The sequence below is a fragment of the Chionomys nivalis genome, chromosome 23, assembly GCF_950005125.1.
Source record: "Chionomys nivalis chromosome 23, mChiNiv1.1, whole genome shotgun sequence".
Lineage (NCBI taxonomy): Eukaryota > Metazoa > Chordata > Mammalia > Rodentia > Cricetidae > Chionomys > Chionomys nivalis.
The window spans coordinates 8,973,136-8,999,566 of NC_080108.1; the positions used below are offsets into that span (position 1 = coordinate 8,973,136).

Consider the following 26,431-nt stretch of genomic DNA (forward strand, 5'->3'; position numbering starts at 1 on the left):
CTTTATTAAGTTCTTGTTATGTGGCAGGTAAAGAATTAGGTTCCTCCTATATAAAATTTCCTCTGTTTATTTTATTTTGTTACGTTTTGTTGTTGGGAGTGGTGTTGAAGCAGAATTTCATCATAAGGGCTAGGTTGGCTTGAAGCTTTATTATGTTTGCCTTACTTTCCTTGACTCACTATTCTCTTAGTTCTGCCTCCTAAGTGTTTGGGTTATAGACATTCAACACCATTCCTAGCTTCTTGTTTATTTCTAATGCACAGAATCTAGTCACTGTTGATCCTCAGTTCCGAGCACAGTGTGATAGTGTAGGCATGAGGCAAATTTATGTTTTTATGCTAACTAAAGTTCTGGATGTAGATCTATGGGTGCATTTACAATTACAAATGATTTACATCTGTACACTTGTGTATCCATTATCATAAACACGTACTTTCCTCTTTATATCTTGCAAGAGATTCTTATTACTGTAATTGCTGAGTTCTTAGTTTCACTTCTATTGAAACAAAATATTTAGATCTCATATACTACCTTATTATATTTTTTAGGCGTTATTTTGAGCTTTTAATGTTTTGAGAAATGCTCATCTGTGCAGAATGTTTATATATATATATGCTTACCACAGCAGTATATATACACACATCTCTTGAAAATTCATACTTGGTTTTCAATATTTAAGTCTTTAACCATCCAAAAATAATGATTTGAAATAATACGTTCTCCCATTTTTCTCATATGTATAACAAATTTCTATTTTCATCAAACATTCTCTTCCTTTACATTAATCACATTCAACAATTCATATCAGATGCCATAGATCAGTATACCTGTACCTGCCTCTCTGTTTTTTTCCTTTGGTGATTTATCTAACCACAAAGATAATACTCTAAAATTACTCTAACTTTGTAATTAATCCCTTTGTATGGAGGAGATCAAATTCTTCTTTTTCTGTTAGTTTTTTGTATTTTTTTTTTTGCACACATTTTAAAGTTAGGTTTCATTAAAAAAACACTGTTGGGGCTTTGATTGACATTTCATTGAGTTCATAAATCAGCTTGTAAAATACTAGCATCTACATTTACCTAGTTCCCATGAAGAACACAGTGTACATACAGCCTCCACGTCTTATTTTGCATTTTTTATTGTTTGCTTTCATATGCAATTTTCACACTTTTTTGTTAAGTTTATTCCAAGGTAATTAAACAATTATTGGTGATGTAAAATAAAGCATTGCAATTAAGAAATGCTTATTACTTAAATACCAAAAATACTTATACTAGCCTAATGCAAAGCAATTAGCTTTTTGAAATACTAAATGAATGGCCAGTCACAACAGATTACTTGCTTATATTTTACAGTAATAGATTGTGATGCTTTATCTTTGTAATTAATTTGTTACTAATTTCTAAATATTTACTTGTTTTAATATTTATATATGTTCTTTACCTACATGTATGCATGCCCTGCCATCCCCACAATCATACTCACAAAGTCCACAGGATGGCTCCGGGTCTCTTAGAAGTGGAGTTGGATGGTTGTGAGCCAATGTCTGAATGCTGGAAATCGACCCTAGGTCTGAGTCCTCTGAAAGAGCAAGTCCTCTTTACGACTGAGCCATTTCTCTTTTCCCTATTTTGTTTTTTATTTGGCAGAATCTTATTGTTATTTTCATATCTTTTAAAAATGTTTCTGATAATACATTGGTAATATCTTTACATAATTTCCACTCTTCCTCTCCCCCCTCCAACTACTTCTGTGTTCCTTACTCTCTCTCAACTTTATTACTTCTTTTGAAATGATTGTTTTTTCTTTTCTTTTCTTTCTTCCTTTCTTTTTTCTTTCTTTATTTCTTTTCTGTTTTTCTTTTTATAAATATACATCCTACCATGTCCATTTAGTGCTTTTTGGATGCACATGTGTTAGGGCTGGCCACTTGGGATTGGAGTACCTACTGGATTACCCCATTGAAGGCTCTTGCCTGGAGAAGACTAATTCTTCCTCTTTCTGCAGTCATTGATATCCTGTAGCTCTTCACCTACAGGTGGGGCCTTGTGAGGTTTCCTCAACTATGTTGTTGGCATGTCCGCTTGTGTGGTTATTATTTAGGCCTTATTTACACATCTGTATTAGTGAGATTTCATGGGTATAGCCTTTTCATGTTTAGAAGGCTATCTCACATCAGGAATCCTGGTCCTCTGCCTTGTATAGTCTCAATAGCCTTTCTGTGATGAGAGGATGGACTAGTTACATTCTTTTATAATTCCTCTTTTTCTCCTCCACTCAAACCAATGTTTTAGTTTTATTTAGTTTATTTTATTCACAGGAGTGATTAACTCGTGTATCCCTGTCCTTCAAATGTGTGCTCAGTACCTGCAGAAGAGGACTTTGAATCCCCTCGAACTGGAGCTATGGATGGTTGTGCACCCCGATGTGAGTGCTGGGAACTGACTCTGGGTCCTCTGTAACAGGAGCTCTTAACCACAAGACATTTCTCCAGGCCCCTCTCCTTTCATTTCTAAGAAAAAATTGGGGTTAAACAAAGAAATGAGTAATGTAAAAATGTAATATATTTCGGAGAATTCTTAATTTTTTTTCTCCCATGTTTCTTATTGCTTTCTCTTTGTTTTCTTTCTTACCATTCTATCTTCTTTTTTCTTTTTCCTCCACCAAAAGCAGAATACATCAAATGTTAGAAAGAATAGCATTTATGGTGTAGAAAATGTCTTCTATTTTACAATAATTTGTGACTCTTCTCCTTACAAGATGCTGCAGATGAATAATACAAACATCAGAAAGTAGAAATAACTTTTCTATGTCTGGAGAGAATTGGTAGTAGTCTTTAAATTCTGACAACTTTGATTTGAAGGCCTGTAACTTTTAAAATGTTCTCTACTGAGAATTTCTTCTTCCCTCTTCTGATTTGTCTCACAGTCTTACTGGATTTAATTATGTCCTTCTTAACTAGATTTCAATCTTAAAAAAACCTATTAAAATAAGCATTTGTGTTGATTTATGTGAGATATATTTACTAGAATTTTTACACATTCAATCACTTCACAGATTTATCTAAGGCTGTCTTAATGCATGGATTTGCATATGACTTCTGGGGGTTACAATAAGAGAGTTATGGCAGTGCACCTATGTAAGTTTGTAGCTTTTAAAAATATATTTCTTCTTTCTTTATATGTGTATAAATATTACTGCATTTCATGTAGAGAGATGATATCTTCTGATAATAGTGGGACTTTCATTGACTATTCAAATTATTTTCTGTGATACCGTGAACTTCTCAATGTAAATTTACTGTTAGATACACATACCTTATGAATAAAGACACAAGGAAACATTGCTAATAGTAAGATTGCTATCAATGCATGGTTTATGTCTGGATTCAATTAAATTTTGCTTTTACAGAGTACTGCCATCATATTAGGCCTGAGGTTAAAATTCTGTGAAGACCAGTCATTGCTTCTGAGAAACATGGGTGTGATGACAGGAAAAAGTCAATGATGTAATCCTGGAGTTGAAAACCAGTTGAGAGAGTTAAGGAGAGATTAGTTGATATAAAGATATTGTTTCCCTCTCTGAATGGCTTTGTGAGACTCGAGGCAATGCAGGGGAAATTCAGGTTTGATGCCTAAACAGACACACATCCATTTATGAGTGTCCTGACTGAAGAGGAGGTGGCTCTGGCTAGAACTACAGTAGTAAATCAGAACCCAAGCATACAGTGAAACACCCAGGCTTGATGGGAGATGAAATTCAAGATCTTGACTTGGCCAGTGAGTTGTACTGGCAACTGTGACATAATGGAGGTGGCCCATGGGAACTATTGGAGCTAACTTATTACATTTCACGGTTTTCCTCCCATAGTTTTTGATGCCTTTTGATTCCCTGTGTTTTTAATATGAGATCAAAAGGTGTAGTCTGGGTACAGAATTTACTTCCTTGAATTTCTGTGGCTTTGGGCAAACTACTTGACTTCTTCAGATTCCTTTATAAATCATCTGCAAAATGCATGAAGTACTTTCTTTCTTACAACGGTTTGTAACATAAGAAAACATCTTTTATTCATCCAGCTTCATTTTGTGCATCAGATTATCAAGCAGTGGGCCCAGTTGCTGTGATATATGCTGTGTCAGCTTTAAAGAGGTGACATTGCTGTCACTTCTTGGTTTTATGTATATTTGGAATAATTGCTTTTATATTTCTAATGAAAATTGAGTTTTGAAGTTAAATTTGGCCATACATTTGGGATTATGCATTTACTTGTTATAATTTAATGGTTGCCTTCATTTCTTACCTCATAAGCAGCACAGCTTAACTAAGTAGTTTAAGATTGTGGTCTTCAACCAAGGCTACACTGTTAGAGTTATCTGGGAAAATTGTAGAAAAGGTATCCAGATACTACCCCAAACCATGTAGCTGAGAATTCCTAGCTGAATATCTCTTCTTTTGTAACAACTGTCATCTATGAGGGGTCAGAGCCTAACTTATGGAGCTGATCTGAGGATCACAGTAACAATCTGTTCTAAAGCAACCAATGCAATGCGATCTTAAAGCATTTAAGAAATGCCGTGCTCATAGGGACATCAGCAGGCACCAAGAGAAACAGGAAAAAACAAAGGAAGTCAAAGGCAGTCATACGTCCTAGAGCAAAGGAAAAGTGTGTTGGAAATCCCATCTCCACCATACCATTTTTAGTCCCTTGTCATGAATATGTCCTTGTGGCTTTCTCTAGTACTACAGAATTCATACCTCAGGCTTCTCTAATGATTAAGAGCAGGAATAAAGACCATCTTGGGAATGGACAGCGTTATGAGAAGGAAAGACATCTAGGGTGGTTTTCTAAAACCACTGAGTTCTAATCTTCAGTGATCAATCAACAAAGTATTTATTGTCTGCTATTTGCTTCTGTTCTTTAACGTCAAGCTTAGGAGGTGGTGTGTGCAGTGGTTAAGAGCACCGGTACTTGAGGCAGAATCTTTAGGATGGTGTTTTGGTTTTATAAATTTCATGTTGTTTTTGTTGCTGTTGTTGCTGCTGCTGTTGGTGGTGGTGGGTAAAATCTTAATATCAGAATGACACATTCTGTCATATAGAAGAGATATTACTAGCAATTACATTCTAAAGTTTCAGAGGGAGATTTAGAGTTAATAAATGCAAATTGAACAGTAAAGATAGGTAAGTGTGTTTACTAACATCTATAGGATCTATTCTATATAATTCCTTTATTCAAGCATGAAGAAATATTTTAATGGTGATCAAATGGAAATGAATTTCTTTTAAAAAAGTTAAAACACTAAAACAACAAAAGACGCTATATATTTAAACAAATGAATAACAGTTTTGCTAGATATAGTCTTATTTCAAATTGGTAATTTGCAACAACGTATTGAACTTAGAGTGTTCTTAGTCAAGTGAGCCACACAGAGAAGAGAACTATCATGGTGCTACTTACATGTAGAATCTAATAGTTGAATTCACAGAACCAAAGGGTAGAATAATGATTACTGTGTCTTGCAGTGGTGAACTTTGGAGGGAAGATATTAGTTAAAGATTATTAGTAGATGGGAGAAACAAATTCCAATGACCAGTTGAGCAATGTGGCAATTGTAAGTCAGTAATGTATTATGTGTTTTACAGTGCAGAATAGAGTGGAATTAGTGACCTTAGTACAAACAAATGGTAAGTGTTGATGCAAAGCAGGAAGTGACACGTCTCTGTTAGTGTAGTGTGGTCATCTTACGTTGTGTGTTCATGTAAATATTTCACCTTATACCTAATGAATGTGTACAGTACTTATTTGTCAATTAAAAATAAAATAAGAGTTAAAAAGAGGTGATTGGAAGAGTGTCGAAAACACGATGGGACAATACGAAAGTAACAAGAGTCCTTGTCTCACTGGGATAACTCCCATCTTCAGGCCAGGGCGGTAGCCATAATTTAAGGTGAAGCTGGGAGAGGAGTAGAGCAGCTGGAGTGAAGACTTGGAGACGATTGTCTGTGAATTGGTAGGCTGTGTAAAGATGGAGGGAGTTCCAGAGAGAGGGCAGACTACAAATGTGGTTCCTTTTAGAACTCTCCTTAGCTTATCAGTGAGTTCAGATTCCTGTGATGCCTGATCCTGGGGTTATAGAACACATAATGTTGAGACCACAGGCTTCTTAAAGCCAGGGTAGTATAAGAAATTGATCCACAAATGCAAAAATATGTTAAAGTGATTATATCATTAGCAGAAAGGAGAAAAGTCAGTTTTATGGCCATTGGGAGCAGAAAGATTTTCTTTTTCTCTCAGGAAGCTTTAGTGAGATGAAAGGAACCCCTCAGGACTCTTGAAGGACTTGGCATTTGTCATGGTCCTTAGAAAGCATGTCAAGGTTGCTTTTCATTTATACTCGACTCTGTTTTGACCCTTGTCTTGTTTGTTCAGGTAGGATTGTGTCTAAGCAGAGCCTCTGCATCTGTCCTGAACCTCAACTGCAGCCTTATCCTTTTACCCATGTGCCGGACTCTCCTGGCTTATCTTCGAGGATCACAGAAGGTATGAAATGTTGTAATAAGAGCGGCAGGGCTGCATCCCCAGCACCCAGCCGCCCGCATGGCTAGCTTATGCCCCGAAATAATTACACGGAAACTGTATTCTTTTAATCACTGCCTGGCCCATTAGTTCCAGCCTCTTATTGGCTAGCTCTTACATATTGATCTAACCCATTTCTAATATTCTGTGTAGCACCATGAGCTGGCTTACCAGGAAAGATCTTAACCTGCGTCTGTCTGGAGTGGGAGAATCATGGCGACTCCTGACTCGGCTTCTTTCTCCCAGCATTCTGTTCTGTTTACTCCGCCTACCTAAGGGCTGGCCTATAAATGGGCCAAGGCAGTTTCTTTATTAAATGAAAGTAACTCCTCCATCAATGAAAAAATATGTTTATGAATTTCTGTGGAAAAATCAAGTATAAGGATCATGTTAATTTTGCTGGGTTTTTTTAATCGACTCCTTTTAGAATTTTACTTCTCGGTGATGGTAAGGGACACAGCCATTGTAAAAGTGGTCAGAAAACTATTCTGCAAAATTAGTACAGGATAGAGAATTGCAGACGTATTATCAATCATGTTTGCAGATACTATTTTTTGTACTTCAGAACTCTCGTGACTCCTAACAACAACTCTGCAATCAGATATCACTGGTCTGTTTTAAGCTTGAGAACCTGAGGTATAGAGAGTATGGCTTGACCAAGATCAAAAATGCGTGAATGACAGAGTTAAAAGTTAATTCCAGTTCTGAGCTCTTTTCCACTCTATCAGACATCATTGAGGTCTAAATTTTTCCTTAACAAAGTTCACATGAGCAAACCTGAGTCCTGTAGCCTTTGAGTATTGTACAGATTGATAATAAGTGCATTTTTCATTGCTTAACAACACATGACTCATTTTGAGCTATGCAAGAGGCTGAAATAGATGCCTTTATTGAGTAGCAATTCTCATCTATGATGCTTACTTGTTGCAAAGTGAGAGAGGGAATAAACAAATTCTGTGTCATTATTGAAGAACTCAACTACAATTTTTTTGGGTTTGATTAGTCCTTTTCATATGTGTGAGCATGAACATGTTTGCATGCATGTGTTGATTCTTCACCAAAATAATCAGGGATACACGGGTAGATAATTAATTATGTTTTCAGAGCTGTTGTCATTGATCTGTGAAGTGTACAATGCTGATTTACTCTAGCAAAACTTTTCAGATGTTTTTTTCAGGCAGTTATACTTGAAAAGTCTTTATCTTAATGCAGTCATTTATGAAAATAACATTCCCCAGGTTGCCAATATTCCTAAATGCTAGGATTTGGTCCCTCTGGCTGGACATTGGCTTGGCATGAAGAGAAGGAATATAAGTGGCAGAATCTGAGAAGTTCCCTCCAGATTTCTCGGTAGATAGTAGCCTTAAAGAGTTGTTGTCCAGTACGAATCACAGTTATTTAAAGATTCTTGGTTATTATGTTTCTACAAATCTAGCGGGTATTTAAAACCATAGATGTGATTGGCCTGACTAAAAAATAACCTTACTTTGCAACAAAAAGGAAGTCATGTATTCTATCAAATTTAAATATTTAAAAAGTATGCCAAGTTATCAGTTTCACCTATGTTGCTGACAGAACTGTGCTGATGAGAGTTGGAGACAAATGTCAGCACAGACTTAAGTACAGTGATGTTTGCTTTGAGCAACGTAAGAACACAGTGTGGTTCTAATCTTTTTATCCAACAATATGTCTTTCAGTTTTTTACAGATCAATAGTATACTTTCTTACATTCATTTGAATGCCTTCAGTGAATCATTATGCCATAATTCCCTCAATTTTGACTAGTAGGCTTGTGCTGTATTTTCACATTTTTGATGATATTAGCAATGGTGTAATGAAAAAAATTATACATATTTTGACTGTTTGTATTACTCTTACCATATGAATTTGTTTTTATTTAGGTTCCAAGCAGGAGAACAAGAAGATTATTGGATAAAAGTAAGACGTTCCACATAACCTGTGGCATAACTATCTGTATTTTCTCAGGTGAGAAAGTGGAAAATCATCGTTCTTTTCAGAATTGTCCATCTTACCAATGCAGAATATTTGATTTCCTTCTGTATGTTTTCTCCTACCATGAGCTTATTTAGTGACTTTCTAATTAGGTATTTTAGTCACTCTTTTTGTGAGTCTGGAGACAGTTGTGAAAGGAAGTAAGAACATAGGTGTTTCTTTTTTTATTGATTTTTATTGAGCTCTGCTCCCCTCTCTGTCTCTCCCCTTCCCTTCAACCCTCTCACAAGGTCCCCATGCTCCCAATTTACTCAGGAGATCTTGTCTTTTTTCTTCTTCAAACATGGGTGTTTCTTATGGCATTTTGCATTAGGTTGTTCAGAGGCTGAAATCAAGGTCATAGTGACTTTCTATAATAATAAATAATATCATTTGTAAAGGTTAAAGTAAGGAGACTAAGCATTTCCAAGCTCAAATGTAATATTGTATGACCATATGTGAATGAAAATTAGAATGTGAGATTTTTGTTTAAAAATATGATTCTAGCTCAAGATATATTTGACCAGCATTTTTTATATTGACAATTGAGTAGAAGAATAGAATTTAAATGCGTGTAATTTTAGTAAGTTATCTACATTCAGGTGATTTTTATTTTGTGTTTTAGAATAGTTTCACCCAGATATTTTGTTGCTTAGATAACTATTGGAGTTTGTTTATGGAGAACTTTTGACTTCTACACAAAGAACATGCATTGAAATCCCCACTGACTTATCCCTGGTGTGGTTCCATAGGTGTGCATGTGGCTGCCCACTTGATGAATGCCCTCAACTTCTCAGTGAACTATAGTGAAGATTTCCCTGAACTGAATGCAGCAAGATACCAAAATGAGGTGGGTGGTCCTTGCCCTTCCATTTTCCTTTTGCTTGTCATTAGATAACTAATGAGGGTCTGTGATTTTTACAGAAAATTTGTACCTTGCTGCTCCTTTGAGTGCTTTTAAAATGCGGTTGTCAAGTTGAGTTTTATTCCCTTTCAATAGAAATTGCAGGTAATTACTATTCTATAGTTTCTCCTGCTGAAAAATGGGAGTTTGCAGTGTCTACTTTTTATATCCTGCCGTATTCAGAAGGTTGCCACTCAGATCTACTTTCTGACTCCCAGCAGCTTTTGTCTAATTCCTCTCGGTTAGCCGAGAGTGACGACGGTGCCAATCTCAGGTAAAAATACTTTAATAACTCCCTTACTGTGCAGGGGGAAAAGGGCACAGCTGCAGGCTGATTATTTGTGGATACTAAATAATGAAGTTATTTGACTTAAGGTGTTAGTGTGTTTTTATGATTCTTTTGTTTCCATGAAATAGATGACCTTGAGCTGAATTTCCTAGCATGCATTATCTGACTTAGGGGATGCTGTTCCTTCATTTCATCTCTCTGTTCTTGAGATGACATTGTGTGTGGTCAGCCAGAGTAGATGCGCCGCACATGCACAGCCCTGGCTAGGTCTCTGTTGCTCAGTACTTTCACATCGTCTTCCCAGGACCAAGGCTGCAACCAAGCCAAACTGCTCTGTCTCCATGCCCTTTTATGATAAATGACAGTGACTTGCCCTCTTATTAAATGTTCTCCTCATTCCATACTCCATTTAGCCCTTCACATACCATTAGAGCTTTCTCGGGCAACACCACTATAATCATTTGTTTGACTGTCTTCCTAAAAGGAAACAAATGACAAAACAAATTGTAAAACTGAATACCTCAAATAATGTTCAATGAATCTGTTGCCTCTAGGACCATATGTAAACATCAGTATGATTCGATTAGTATGACTAGGGCATGGGAATTGCTACTCTTAAAAGGATGATCAAGTGATTATATACCAAGTAAAGCCCTGAGATTCTCTGTCCAGTGTCAACTCTTCACATGGCATGTATCAGGCTGAGTTCTGTTTCTCTGTCTCCACCAAACTCCCTGTGCTATTTTTTAGCCTTCCCTCACATTATCAATATTTGCTTCTTTCTAGTTCTCACTCTTATCTCCTTAGCGTAGCATTCCCTTTTATGCTCCTCTTTCTATAATTCATACTTCTTCAACACCTACAGTACTTTTCCTATTTTCTTTTTTTTTTTTTTTTTTTTTTTTCGGTTTTTCGAGACAGGGTTTCTCTGTGGTTTTGGAGCCTATCCTGGAACTAGCTCTGTAGACCAGGCTGGTCTCGAACTCACAGAGATCCACCTGCCTCTGCCTCCCGAGTGCTGGGATTAAAGGCGTGCACCACCATCACCCGGCTAGTTTTCCTATTTTCATACTATCTGCTTAGTTAGTTGTCCAATATTCCACTGTCTTGGCCTTTTTTAGTCTTTCAGATGGCAGATCGTGAGGAGGTGACAGGACATGTCTGTGTTTCCCTGGCTGTACTGGAACTCACTTAGTAGACTAGACAGGCCATTAACTCGCAGAGTTCCACCTGCCTTTGAGTCCCTGAGTGCTGGAATTAAAGGCATGTGCCAAAATGACTGGCCCGTGTTTTAGAGTTAAAAATTATTTTTGGGGGGCATTGAATGCAGAGTATTTAAAAGCTATCTTATTTGTAGAGTCTGGACGATAATAAATTTCTAAACTTACAATATTCTGGGCAACATAGTGAGACCATAATATATATTCAATTTTGTAATATAGCTTAAGCTGTTGAGTCTCAATGTCATTGAAGAATAAACATTACAGACAGCCTGTAATCAGATCAATGGTCAGGCCTTCTACCTTATCCAGCGCTTCCCTTTTCTCAGACAGGAAGACTTCTCTGATTTTGCTTTATATAATGCAAAAATGTCCTGAGACTTAATTGAGTTGTTATTCACACTGTAAGAGTGCTGCTCTAATTCCTAATACACGGCCACAAACTTGAAAACTTCTTGCAGAGGTTTATACCATTAGCATTTTATTTTCTAGTGAAATATTTTATTTTTTTCTTTTCTCAGGATCCTAGAAAGCTTCTCTTCACAACTGGTAAGTTGTTATTTGTTGTTTTTCCTTAGATTCACAAAGGCCTTTGGAAATTAGCATAGTCAAATCCTCACATTCTATAAGTGATGTTAATAGTCTAGCTATGATGCTGCAGTGCCGAGGGAAGGAAGCAGGTAGTTTGGAGCTCAAATATATAAAGAGTAAAAGCAATTAGTGACATGGGTTTGTTGTACATTCTTTGACAAGTTCTTTGAATGAAAAGACTATAATGCCTATGCCCCCAGAAGGCCTGCTTTGAACTGAGACTGGTGCTGTGGAAGGTCAGATACATGTCCTGAGTACCTGCTCTCAAAGTTTAGAGGGAAAACACCAGACTCTTGGCGTCAGTGCAGTTCTAATAATTGAGTCATCTTACACTGATAAGCGAGATTCGATCTTAAAATCAATAAGCAAGATAGTTACTTATGTTTTGGGTCTGTGTTACCTTTTCTATTTGTGATTGATTGTTCCTTTTCAAGACTATCCATTCAAGGTCATTCAGACAGGGCAGTTTGGTGCAATTATGCATTGTAAAGGTTACTAATTAATCATTTTCATATGAATAGATGTAAATAAATAAGAATACATGTGCTAATTTTCTTTCTCAAAAATACAAGTATATGTCTTTATTATTTGAGGGGCTCAAGTACTTTCAGATAAATAAGGATAATTCATGTGAGCAAGTTTATGCAACTGGACTAGTGATTAATTTTAGTCTGTTTTTCCTGTGTTTTAGAATTTATGTCCACAAGCGTCTAATGGATTAGAACTTAGCTTAGTTGTTAGCCAAGAATGTATTAGAAGCCATTGAATGTTTCAAGGATAACTCTGTGTTTATCACTTAGAGTCCCCTGTGCTGTATTTTCTATGTTCTTCAATCTGACTGGATTCACTACTGGACCAAGATTTTTTTTTTTAAGACTAAACATCCAATGATACACTTTAAAAGTCCACCAATATTTATCTGAAAACAAAAGCCACTTGTTTATCTCCTTAATTTGTTGCATACATCTACCCCAAATCCCATGTAGTAAGAAACATTTTTTGCCTATTTACTTGCATTTACTAGGTCCTGGGTTCTTTAAGATAGTCTCAACCCTTGCCTTTTTGGTCATTGTAATTACAATGGGTTTGGGTATCTTTACCAATTGTATATATTTCTTCTTACGTTATCTGAATGAAATAATCTACTTTATATGTTTTGATCAGCAGTCAGTTTTGTGAGTCTGAATCCAGGGCTTGTACATTCTGGGTAAAAAGTCTGTGACAGACCTTCGTACTCAGTATGAGCTATATGGACTCTTAATCATTTTGAGAGACAGAAATGTGCACATACATGTTTTTTCTACATTATTCACAGTATCTAAGAAACGGAACCATACCAGCTAAAGAAAATATAGTACATACATGTGATTGAATTTTATCCATCCTTGGAGAAAAATAAAATTATGACATCTATAGAAAATAGGTGGCACTGAAAGTTATGTCATATAAAATATGTCAGGGATAAAGCCTGTGTGTTATCTCCCACAACCAAATCCTACTTCAATTTGTGTGTGTGTATGTGTGTTAGGAAATCATGGAGGGAGGGTTAAAACCCTAAGGGGTGGAATGGGGAAAAGCAGACAATAAAAAGTATTTGACATGAAAGTGGAAGTGAGTGCCTGGGAGAGCCTACGGGACCTGAGAGAGGAGAACAGGGGGAGGAAAACAGGGAGATTCAACAGGAACAAAATATGACTGCAGATGTTCTAATGAAACCCAATATGTTGTATACTGGGTTTAAAAATACTGCAAAAACAAATCAGGTATACAGAAAATAAAAGCAACAACAAATTTTACATAAAAAGATAATTTTTGCCGGGCGGTGGTGGTGCACGCCTTTAATCCCAGCACTCAGGAAGCAGAGGCAGGCAGATCTCTGTGAGTTTGAGACCAGCCTGGTCTACAAGAGCTAGTTCCGGGACAGGCTCCAAAACCACAGAGAAACTCTGTCTCGAAAAACCAAAGGAAAAAAAAAGATAATTTTTATCAAGGGATTTAAAAATCATTGAATTTCTTCTCTGTATAGTTTTCAGATGAGATTCAGTAAGCTTATGACTTTGCCAGAGGAATAATTACAAGACCGTAATGTCAGACCATTTTGAAGATTGGCTGGGTGGTCATGGGCTTCTCGTTCATCTTCCAGTGACAAGAGTTAAGCCTGCTATGTTCTCTCCCTCTCGTTCCAAATTTTTCCTCCATGTTTTCCTCATTCTGCTTCATGCAGGACATTCTCTAGTCAATTTTAGGAAACGTTTGAGCCCAGTGCATCTTTGTAGTTCTTCTGAGATGCTTTACTGCACTAATAAGGCTTGTGACTCTTCAAAGAATGCTTCCGACTCTTTTGAGAAACAGAAGTGAATATCTTACTAATAGAAAACTGTGGATGTATTCCAAATTACCCATTAAGATGCTTTGTAGACAGATATTTATTTATTGACCAATTGTGGCAGGTCCAGACTACCACAGGAATCCTCCAAACTATATACTTAATGAAGGCAGATTGAAATTATCAGGGAACTCCATCAGATCCCAAATTTTATAGTATGTAATAATCACGGATTCTAACACTTACATAGCTTTTGAGGCTTAAGTAGAGGGTTTTGTTGTTTGTTTGTTTTTCAAATCTTTCCACATCTAATTAACATTCACTAAATTACCCATATATATGGAAAACACATTCTTTGATTGACTTTAATATGCATATGAGTTAGTCTTTACCAAAATCAAGACTTCAATTATTTCCATTACCCTGCTCCCAAATATGATCCTTAATCTCTCTTATCTTCTATCCCTTCATATGACTCAGCTGCTTTCATAACTAAAAGGTAGCATGAAAATTCTAGACTTTTACATAAAAATTAATCAGCACACTTTTACATGTTAGTGGATGGAAAAACTTTACATCTTTTACTCAATCTAATAATTTGGGGGATTCATTCATGGTGATTCTTAATCCATCAATACTTCTTGTTATATTGCTTATTAATTTTCCAGATATGTGTAGCAATACAACTATTTCTCTACTTATCTGTTGATGTTAATGTAATTATCTATATTCACGACTATGAAAAACAGCTATGAATATTCTTAGAAGAGTATTTGGGTTGATATAGACTTTCTTCTTTGAGTATATATTCAGGAACTAGGCCACTTAGGGATACTGCTTTCAAATAGTCTACTGTCTGTCCTTCAGGGTGAGGTGGACTAATTTCCTCCCATATGGTTGGAAAGTAATCATTTACCAAGAGGAAATGGAAAAGGTGCCATGAAATGAGTAACATAGGAAAAAAAATTGCTCAGAAGACATTGTTCGGGTTAGGTGCACAAGGCAAGGGCAGTTTTTTCGAATGGCACTAAGTCTGTGTATTTGGAAAAGAACTCAAAATTTTAAGTGCCAGAGATTAGATCCCTTGTTTTATATGTGACTCTTTAAAGTGAAATTTGTTTCTAACATGGCGAGTATTCTGATATCATTAATATCTAGTTGTTGCAGACACGCTGGAATCTGAATGATGCCTACATGCACCCTCCTACACGGTTTCCAGACTGGTTGTTTTGCTTGTGGTTACCTGTCAGTGAATGCTTTTCTGTCCCATAGGTGATGCCTGAACAAAAAGAGAAGTGAGAAGTATATATACTGCTCCAGATAGAATCGGTTGGATAATTCTTCCTTCTGATCCAATTTTAGAGTCTCATATGGGAAATTTAGGACTTACTATTGTTTACGTGATTTTATGAAATTAAGAAATGTAGTGAGATAGGAAGAGTAATTAATTTTACAGTAGTAACATAGTAAGGGATCTATTTACATCTTACCTTAGATGTTATATATCTATTCATTCTAGTCATGGTGTATGATCTAATGCTAAATTTGTAGCTATAAAATATTAATTTTAACATGTCTGTGGGTTTTCTTTTTTATTTAAATGAATTTTATACTGTATCAGAGCATTGGTTTTATATTTTGTAGACATTATTTGTCTGTGGAGGGTTCACAGTGTTTGGGTATGAGGGGGTAGATCAGAGGACAACTTGTGGAAGTTTTTCTACTTCCACTGTGTGAATTATGGGGATGAAACCTAAATTGTCAAGCTTGATGGCAAGCAGCTTTATCTGCATGCTATCTCACAGCCCCTATCACGTGTTTGATATGAAGAGAAAATACATCTAGAAGCATTCCTCAAACACCAGCATACTTAGGGTATATCATCAAAGATGGGGAAAACAGATTATAAGAACCTTAGGGCTAGAACATTTATTTCAAGGTAGTGTTTTCTATATACAAGATGGAAGCTGCACCCATGATACCTCAACAATATGATTGTCTAAACAAGATCCACATGATGACATACCAATATGGATGAGGGAACTCTTACTTTCAAATGAAGAGCTACAGTCAGTTAATGGCAGCTTTCATTAAATACTATTTCCTTTAAAATTATTCTCCTCCAAAGACTCAGGGATCCTTGCTGAAGAAGGAGTTAGAAGAGATGGCCAACTATGAGGAAGCAGTGTTTTCTGAGTCCAGCAAGGCAGATGCATAGATGAACTCACAGAAATTGTAACAGCACAGTCAAGACATGCGAAGCCTAAAATAGGCCCAAATCCTACCATACAGAGCGGAGTTGGGCATAGAATTCCACCCCCAGCCGAGTAGCTATTGGCAATTTTTTGCTGCTGGAAAAGAAAGGATCAATTTTCTCTAAAAGTATACTTCTGATAAGTCAACCATCTTCCAGTAGAAAACCACAGATCTGTGAATCTTTCAGTAGCACAAATTGGCCTTGTTGGGAAAGCGGGGGAGATGAGGAGTGGACACAAATTGTGGGGGAGGGGAAACAGTAGGTCTGGAAGTTGGGGTGGAGGGTAAATAGAAAGACAACACACTGCACAAGATTCTCAACGCACTAAGAAAAGGTGATTCCAAGTAGTGAAGTCCAAGAAGTGATACAGAAGGGAGTTAGTAGTTCCATACAAGGATAGATCAAGTAAAGGAGGTGAGTATTGTGGTGGGAATCATGGAAACAGGGTGCTCTTGCATTAATGAATCTCATTTGGTAGGTTATGTATGTGCAGAAATAGGTATGCCTTCACCATTATGAGTACAACGTCCGGCAATGCTGCTCCAGGAACGAGAGACTGCCTTGTCTGAAATACTTTGAAGCTGTACTGGTTTTCTTAACAGCTGTTGGAGGGGTTGTAACACAGAGAAATACGATTTGAATTTGGCTTTCTACTGAATGGTGTACTATACTTTAGACTTTAAGGTCATAATTTTTAAAAGTTCCTCCCAGTATTAAGTTAAAATGCACTTGTAAATGCTTTCACAGTTCCAGGTCTGACGGGTGTCTGCATGGTGGTGGTACTGTTCCTCATGGTTACAGCTTCTACCTATGCAATAAGGTAAGTGTCAGAGTGACCGTTTCCTTCTTCACCTGTCCATGGTGTCCACATTTCTGTCCATTTATACTCATTTCCATGCAGATAGGAAAAGTCTTGGGTGGCTAAAGTATTTAGACAGTGCAATTATTAGCGGGTTCTTGTGGGTTGGCACGGTTGCAGTGGAGACATTTCTATATTTCTTTTCCAGATTTTGAAAATTACGTTTTACTAGTCAAAAGGAATAATATATGGGAATTTCTACTGAATACCTTGGGAGGCAGAATTCTTCAGGATCTTTCCTATTAAACATAATTGGATATAGCCCTGAATTTGACTGCCTACCCACCGAACTTGAGAGTTCCCAGGAATATATGATTTAAAAATATTTTGCAGCTGGTAGTTTTTGGTTTTGACTATAATATAAAATAGTGTTTTAAGTAGAGCCTCTGAAACAAAACTGACACAAACTAAAATATTGAGAAACATGATTCACATTGATTTTTCAAGTTAAAATATTGTGATGAGCTTAGGAGAAGACCCAGTTGGGAAAGTGCTTGCCACCCAAGCATGAGGTCCTGAGTGCAAATCCATATTCTCAATGTATTAGTCAGGCATAGTGCTTATCTGTGACCCCAGCACTGGGCTGGAGCTACCTGTAGACCGATGGATAATGGAGGCTTTCTGGACAGACACACCGACACATGAGCACACACAAACACACTGTTCTCCCACCTCTCCCTCCCACACACCTCGAAAAGTGTCAGATATGTGTCAGGAGCACTTGCATGTATTTTTTTTCTGAGTGAGCACACTCCATTTCAGAATAGAAGTGTCTCTCATATCAGTCAAACTTTTTGCTTGAATAAAGGAAAAGAGAGAAAAAATATCTACAGGTCTCATAACTTAAAAATATTTAATTATTGCATTGACTGAGATTTGAAAATTAATGAACAAATAAATGTGCATACAATTTTAAAATAATTTAAAAATGTTATTTTCAAAGGACTCTATTTTCATACTTTCATATACATCTACTCATAATCATACTCACCTCCCAATCACCACAGAAGATTAGTTCTGCCGTTCTTTGGTTTATTTTTCTGGACAAAACCCCTTACTCTTGATTGTTATGTGCCATTCCACCAACGGAACCTGGACTCACATAAGAATTTTAAACATTTTCCGTGTTAACATATCTTACCTTTCCATGTCACCATGCACATAACATAGTATTTTTTAAAACCTATGCATGTTGAGCTTTTGGGGTTAACTTGAGGTTTTAAATAGTAAATTCTGAAACAGCTACCTGATATTATGTTTACATACATATTTAGATATAAAACACTTGGCTCAAAAAGTAAGTGTATTTTTAAGCTTCTTATAGAAACTATAAATTTTAAAGTCTAGGTTTGGGGAAAATAGGCTGTTCTTCCCTATGAATGGGCCTGAAATAGATAATTTTTAGAGAGCATTAGATACTTATTGAAAGTATTAACATTCATGTAGTATTTGACCTAAATATAAAAACAAATTAGATAGGCACAAAATTCATATTATGAAGATTTTAGTGACATTCTTTGGGGGAAGCAAATGCTATAATTTAAGCAAATGCAAAATAATTAACTCTTACTTAAAGAGGGTTTTTAAAGGTTGTTAGTGAAATATTAAAGTCATTCAAAGAACTCTAACAAATATCTACCCTCTACCTCTAATATTTAATACGTAAATATTTACTCTAAACTCATGAAATAAAATAAATCTGTGTGCCTCTCACATATATTCAACAAACGATGCTTATTTTATATTCTGTCCTCCTCCAGAGCAATAACACTATCTTAGCTAGGGTTTCTATTGCTATGAGAAGACAATATGAGGAGGAACGGGCTTGTTTCCGCTTAGGAGCCTCAGGTGTTACCCTCCATCACCAAGGGACATCTGGGCAGGAATTCAAGGCAAGAACTTGGAGGCCACTACTGAACTGGCAGCTGTGGAGGAGCTACTTATTAGCTTCCTCCCTATTTTCTCAGCCCACTTATGCAATTTAGTACTACTCGCCCAAGGTGGAGACCCTCCACAGTGGACTGGGCTTTTCTGCATCAACCATTAATCAAGAGAATGGCCCCACAGCATTTCCTACAGGCAATCTGGTGGAAATCTTTCCTCAATTAAGGTTTGTTTTCCCAAAAACACTAGCTTGTATCAAGTTAATAAAACAAAACAAATAAAAGCTAGAACAATTGGCCGTCTTGTGAAATTGACACATCACTGTATTACACAATGTATTACTTTTCTTTATTGTTTATCCTCAAGGTCTCATCTTCATATCTATTTTTTTATTATAAAATGTGATTCTTCCATTTTTAAAATTCAATTTTTAAAGATCCAGTCTCTTTAAACTGTCCGAAGTTCCTTTAAATTCCAAAATCTCGTCATTGTATTCTGCAAAATCAAAAATAAATTGCTTACTACTTCTTTCAAAAAGAAGAACCTGGGAATGGTTCAAATGAGATCAAAGTAAAAACCATTGTTCACCCGTGTAAAGCTCTGTGTCAGGTGGGCTTCAAAGTCCTGGGCATCCCCACTTCTATGGTCCTGCCATCAGCATTCTTGCAGATTGTCTTACAGGCTCAAGTTTCCTTCCACACTTGCTGCAGTCCTTGGTTTCTCCCCATGCATCTCCAAAATGCTGGGGTGCAACGGGGCCACACCTTAGCTGGTTTCCTTTCTTGGGCTCTAGTTAGCGACTCTGGCCCTGTCACATGATGCTCAGCCTCTGCTTCTTTCTAGGATTCCTTCAATCCTGGAGCTTTTATTACAGCTTTGTCTGTTCCTTTACCAGTGGTTTCTCCAGACCTCTCACAGTGCCAAAACTCAGCTGCTCTCCATAACCCCTTCATGCCTCCAAAATCAGTACCACCTGGGAAACTGTTACACATTACCCAATTCAGTTGGCAGCCTGAACTTGGCCATTTCTGGACCATGACTTCGAAGTTCTGACCTGGAGAAAATATTTCCCAGAGGATTTCTTTTCAGCGATTATGGTCTCTTCTTAATCAAGGCCTGTTTTTCACCACTGGCTGACCAGAACCATTTACTCTTAGTCCAAAATATGGATTATCCCAGATAGAGTCTTTAAGGAACTCTCAAACTTCCCTCTGAAAATTTATATGCCAGACCGACGTTGTCTGCAGTGTCTTTTGCATTAAAAGTTCCCACAATAGCTCAGTATACTCTGAACATCCATTTTTTTTTCTATTCCAAACTTCCAAGTCTTTGCACAACTACCCCCACCACAACCCCAGAACGTGCTCAGGTGTGTCAAAAAAATCCCAGTATCGTGATACCAGAACTGTCTTAGATCGTCTTTCTGTTGCTGTGATGAAACACCATGACCAACCAAAAAGAAAGGATTTATTGTGGCTTCCAGTTCCGCATCACAATCTATTGCCAAAGAAATCAGGGTAGAAACTCAAGGTAGAAATCTGGAAGCAGTGACTGAAGCAGGTCAAGGATGCTGAAATTTTAGTGATAATCTCATTTCTTTCCATTTGAGTTTTCTTTGAACTTCTTTAAAACATCCTTTGAAATCAGAACAGTATTACATTGGAAAATACTTGACAATTTAAAATTTTAATACATTAAAAAAAAGAGCTTACATTGTGGTGCATGCCTTTGATTGCCACATTCAGGAGTCAGTGACAGGTGGGTCTTTGAATCTGAGGCCAAGCTGGTCTACAAAGCGAGTTCCAGAGTTCCATAGAGACATCCTGTCTCAAAAATCAAACAAATGAAAATGCTACTGAAAAGGACAGAAAAATTCTAAATCAGACTACATCATGGTCTTTATTTGAATTCAAATGGTAAGCATTACTCATGAGTTTTGATAGTTACCTTGTGTAGACCCTGATCTCAATAGACGAATATTAGACAATTGACAGTTCAGTGTTCTTCAAATATGATTTTCAAAATGAATGTTCCTTTTATGTGACAAAGGTATAGTCAGACTGAGATAAACTGCTTTGCTTTTGCAGAGTTTCTAATTATGATATCTTCTGGTATACTCACAACCTCTTCTTTGTCTTCTACATGCTGCTGCTCTTGCATGTTTCAGGGTAAGTAAAACAATTTGTGCCGGCAATGCATGTTCTCACCTCACCTACAGCAGAAGGGAAACATTTGTGGAAAGGGTGAGCCTCTGCAGGAGCAATCACCTTGTTAGCACCCCCAGGGTTCCACAAGTGCCCTCAATGCAGTCAGTGCCCCACCTACTAGGAGCTGAAGTCCTGATCTATGAATTATATTTTACTTTCGTCACTTTCTTCTAGTTTAGGTAGTTTTCACAAATCATAAATAGTATCGGGTAGGAGTACAACTGGCGCCCTCCCATTATCTCATGTCAAGTTTTTCCAGGGAAAGAGAGCTTAGAGAAACAGACCCATTGACGTTATATTGTTTTATAAAGTAATTATCAAGCTGTTAGGTAATTTATCTAAATTATTTAGTTATTTCAGGGTGCATGTTCAAAATACTCATTCCCTCCTCTCCTCAGTTTTGGATGTCATTGGTATGGACAGGAATATTAACCAACTTTGTTCCAACTGGAGTGAAAAATTTTTTTTGATACCCCAACTCTAGAACATAGAGATGTAAGGCTTCAGAAACTTGACCACTTATAATAATCATGAACCCTGACCAATCATTGCTGCTCAAAAGGGGAGGACTTTGATAGATACAACTGAGAACTGTTTTTGTTCCTATGGTGGAGGTGCATTCTGTGGAGTCTTCGGCTGCAACAAAAGCGTTGGGTACAGTGAATTTCTTTGCATTTTCTCCTGGAAAGCAGCTGTGCTTATACATGAACGCACCATGTGCTCTCGCCTTTAAATGGCTAATTTGCGAGTTCAGAACTGTGGTCACGGAGGAGACATTGGATCAGCATATTCTACTCAGGGTGCCAGTAATTTAAAATACAGTTATTCATATACAATAGGCCAACCATAAAGTCCAATGTTTTTAAATATCTTCTGACATAAATTCTCAGGATTTTAAGAAGATAATATTTTGAAAGCTCCAAGTGGGAAGCTAAGGTTGAGAAAGATTCAGTGACTTTTCAAAATTTGCTTAATTAATATAAACTTGATTCAGACATAGACATTTTGAAGTTTCTTTTTTACTGCTAGACAATACACACACATATGACATGCATATTTTTGAGAGCTCGCCCTTTTCATTATGTGACTCTCTATTGTAATGTTTCTTTAAAGTTTATCTGGCCTTACTTGGGACTATAATCTCTTTGTCACTATCTCTTCATTGTTTAGTTCCTTTTCGTCGTCCTTTCCCCTTCTTTTCTTTCTATTTGGAAAGAGAAAACATAATCACTTACTAGTATATACAATTATTCATTTTGCTTTTATGCCTTATTAAATAAAAATTATGAAAAAAGAAGTTCCATTGCAATTCAAAACAGTGGCTTTTTATGGTTCAGGAGCTCAAAGAGTTGTTACTTTAAAGGGGGATTATAGTAAGACCTTTTTAACACAATCTTTTTAAGAAAAAGATCTGTTTAAAAAGCTCTTTTTGTAGAACAAATATCATAGCAGAAGAAAATTTTAATTTATATAAATACCATCAGAAGAGCTACAGAAGAATTGAATATAAAAATCTATTTTATAGTTGAATTTATAATGAAATGAAAGAGATTGTTATAATACCAGAGTGTCATTTATATCCATTCACTATATAATAAGCACTATACATTACATATTGTTTTTTATTGAACTTTAATTTTCATTGAAGTATAGACTGTTTCTGACATGAAGAAAATGGCTACTCGTAAATTTTTCAGCTTGTTCAAAGTTTTCTTTTTAATTAACAATTGCACATATGTAGGCAAGTTATTTTGCATTATCTTTTGTGCCATTTCTGGGAATTCAGACACATTTTTACTCCTAAAACACATACGTAATATCATCCTCCAATCTTTTTTTAATAGGAAGGAGGTAGAGTTGTAAGAAACAAGATTCATGCATGCATGTTAAGATTTCTATTTAACAGTATACTGTAGTCTTGATGAGAACAATCTTTATGTGCTGGGCACCCACGCCCCTGCCCATCAATGTACTGAATACTTGAGGTAAAGAAGAACAATCTACCATAGGATTTCAGTCTCCCAGGAGATAATTGATTTGAGATTAAACAAAGTCAATAAAGAGCCTCAGACTGTATCTTTGAAATACAAGCATTTATTTACAAGAATTATAGCAATTCAGGGAATAGATGAATCCATATTGACTAGAAATTTTAGAAAAGATTTGGCTTCAAAGAAGAGGTGATTCGATTGTTTTGGCCACTTTTTCTGCTTACATAGATTTTCCAGGAAAAGGGTTGATTACATCAAGTGATTTTGTTAGGTTTTGTTTAACCGTAGAATTTTCATATGTACTTTGAACTAGCACTTTTTTCTTAATGTCAAACAACTTTTCTCTTTAAAATTGTGCTTCCTATTTAAATGATTGATAGTAATTGTTTATGTTTATGAATAATGATATGAATTCTGATACATATATACATTCTTAGTTGATAAAGCCAGGTTTCCCTGTGTCTATCATAGATTAGCCTCAAATGTACTTCTGTTTTCTGAATAGCTGTGTCCCTATGGAGTAAATGCCAAATTCTGAAAATGCTCCTTTTAATGTGGCAAAGCTCTAATTCCCACACAGTTCCTTCCTTTTAGATCCCAAATTAATTTCCCTAAACTTTAACCCAGGGATTTAAACTCTATACACACCATCATTCTTAACCTTCGTCATTGGACATGTTATCAGTTAACACTGACTGAGCGCTAATCACGTGTGTGTGTGTGTGTGTGTGTGTGTGGTGTGGTGTGGTGTGCTGGGGATTAACCCCAGAGCTTCAAGCATTAGCCTTGTTGGGTGAATACTCTGCCACGGAGCAGCTATATTATTTTTTTGAGTTTCCCCAACAAGCTGACAGTTGGTTGTTCTTCCTTTCACTGCTTATCTGTGCAAGCAGTTACACAACCCAGGGTTGGTGAGTTGGCTGAGAGGGTAAAGGCACTTGTTCCTGAGTCTGGGGATCTGACTTTGATCTCCAGAATCCATATTGTGGAAGAAAAATACTGACCCCTGCCAGTTGTCCACCAGCCTCTTCATGACACATGGGTGTGCATGCTTATGGGCAAGTGCACATGTGCATACAGGCACATGCACACACACACACACACACACACTAAAATAAATGAAGATTGAAAGAAAAGAAAGAAAACATTCAGATCTCAGGAATCAACATAGCAAAATAAGAAAGCATGAAATGCCCTTGTAAATAGGGTTTCGAGCTATGTTCATTATGAGCTTTTTATGTGGTTTTGTTTATAGCGAGATTGAAAAACAAACAGCTTTGGGATTTAATGAGTATGTAAAAATTGTTTTCATAGATGCAACAAGCTCTAGCTTTTGATGCCTGCTATTTTTGTTTACTATTTTTCCATGAACCATGAAGTCTGTTTTATCTAGTCTTATCCAGATCAAATATGATCCGTCTGTCCGTCTGTTTTTCTTTAAAGCTTGGGGATGTATAGCAGCGGAGCTATTTTTACAGTGTTGATTCAAGTGAAAACTTGTAAGTGGCTGTACAAATGCCTGATAGGAATCAAGTTTGTCCAACTCAAATAATATCAAGAAGCTTGAACACGCTTTCCTCTATCGCCTATGCATAGCATTTGTGTGGAGAACTAAGCATTTTCCCCTACCTCTTAGTAAAGAGAATTTATTTAAAATTTAAGAGATTTTAGTAGTTCTGGAATAGATCACATATGGAATACCTTTTATAAAAGTTTATGTAAAGCCAACAAGGAAAAGGAAATAATTGTTTCCCTTTACCCAATTTCATCCACTGACTCGGCCTTTTTCCCATCTCCTTGTTTTGATCCAATTTAACATAGTGGGCTGTTGAAGTATCAAGCCAATTTAGATGCCCACCCTCCTGGCTGCACCAGTCTTAACCGGACCCAGTCTCGGGATGCTTCCTCCCCAGACTATATCGCGGAACATTTTCATGGATCTTTGCCTGAAGGATTTTCAAAAATAGAAGATCGTAACCAGAAAACACTTGTGAAGATTTGCCTGGAAGAACCCAAGTTCCAAGCTCATTTTCCACAGGTTAGACAAACTCTGTGTTTAAGAACTGCCAAGTCTGTGGCTTCACATGACTGATATTACATTTAAGCAAGTCTCCGAACTGTGTTTTCAGATACCATGAGATTTTTGAGGACATTTAGAAAGTAAATTGGTATTATTTTTGTAATGTATCTAATACTTCAAGGCAAAAGACATACAATTAGAATATGGAAAAATGTCTAGTTATACAGTTTTACTGAAGTATGCTTCTTCTAGAGTTTGCTTCCAAAGACTACATATTTATTCTAAAGCTACTAAGACATGCAGATTGAATAGGAAAAAGTGTAATACAAAACAAAAACAGCTACCAATTATAATACAGTTTTTCATAATAATACTAAAGATTATAAATAGTGAAGTTGATTTCTTGAAAGCTTGCTGTGATATTCTTGGCACTACGCTGAGTTGCTCTGTATTCACGACTTTCTTCAGTATCCACAGTTTAAAATTTAAACCCAACTATCAGCTGAAGACATTGAGCTTAAACGTGTTTCCTGACTAAAGCCTATAACAAGTGGTGGATGAGTAGTGTGTAGGTGCAGGTCTTTAACTCAAATGCTGTTCTTGAAAAGCTCCCCAAGGAATCCACAAATACTTCAGTAATTTCTACTCCCCTCTTCCCATGACACACACACACACACGCACACACACACACACACCCCTCATGTCTGCCCTTGTGGCTGAGGGAACTGTCAACATCTAAGTGAGAACTCTATTCTGAATATGAAATGGAGGACTGGATAGACTTAGGAAATTCTGCTTTCAAGAGAAAAAAATAGAAAAGTAACAAAGCTAGCATGAAGTTTTAGATGACTTTCGAGTCAGCTGGCCAGTTTTCCGAGTGTCATATAATAATGAACATCATATGAGGTAAACATGGCAGTTCCATCTTACTAACATGGGCCTTAATTATCAAGGAGTGATTGGCTCAAAGTTGCAAGATCACTGCACTGCAGACCTTATCCTGCCCTGCTTACTCTTCAGAGCGTCACATTCATTGTCATAGTTTGCAGAGCAGGAGCTAGCTGGCTTCACTGAAGGAACAATGTCTGGAACAACTGTGTAAATAAGGTTTCTATGAAGAGTCGTTAAAATAAGACTGAAGGTAAAATGGAATAAAAAGCCTGCAAACCTGTAATCAAGAGGCAGAGGCAATAGCATAGCAAGTCCAAAAGCGTGTTGTACTAACACAGTGAAGCTTGTCTCAGATAAACAAATAAAATAAACATGTCTATAAATAAAATATAATTCGGTCGGAAGCTTTAAAGAGATGTG

General features: G+C 36.7%; 1 protein-coding gene across 5 annotated transcripts in view; it reads left to right on the top strand.

The window, feature by feature from the left end:
• Nucleotides 1–26,431, top strand: part of Nox4 (NADPH oxidase 4) — a 91,476-nt gene that overhangs the window by 21,164 nt on the left and 43,881 nt on the right. For 4 of the 5 annotated variants that reach the window (XM_057756059.1, XM_057756060.1, XM_057756061.1 and 1 more), the window contains exons 3-9: nucleotides 6,434–6,544; nucleotides 8,482–8,566; nucleotides 9,325–9,422; nucleotides 11,507–11,534; nucleotides 16,907–16,979; nucleotides 20,990–21,070; nucleotides 24,922–25,138. In XM_057756059.1, coding sequence (XP_057612042.1) covers nucleotides 6,434–6,544; nucleotides 8,482–8,566; nucleotides 9,325–9,422; nucleotides 11,507–11,534; nucleotides 16,907–16,979; nucleotides 20,990–21,070; nucleotides 24,922–25,138 — 693 coding nt within the window. The remainder of the gene's footprint in view (nucleotides 1–6,433; nucleotides 6,545–8,481; nucleotides 8,567–9,324; nucleotides 9,423–11,506; nucleotides 11,535–16,906; nucleotides 16,980–20,989; nucleotides 21,071–24,921; nucleotides 25,139–26,431) is intronic. The other variant, XM_057756063.1, reaches the window with a different exon arrangement.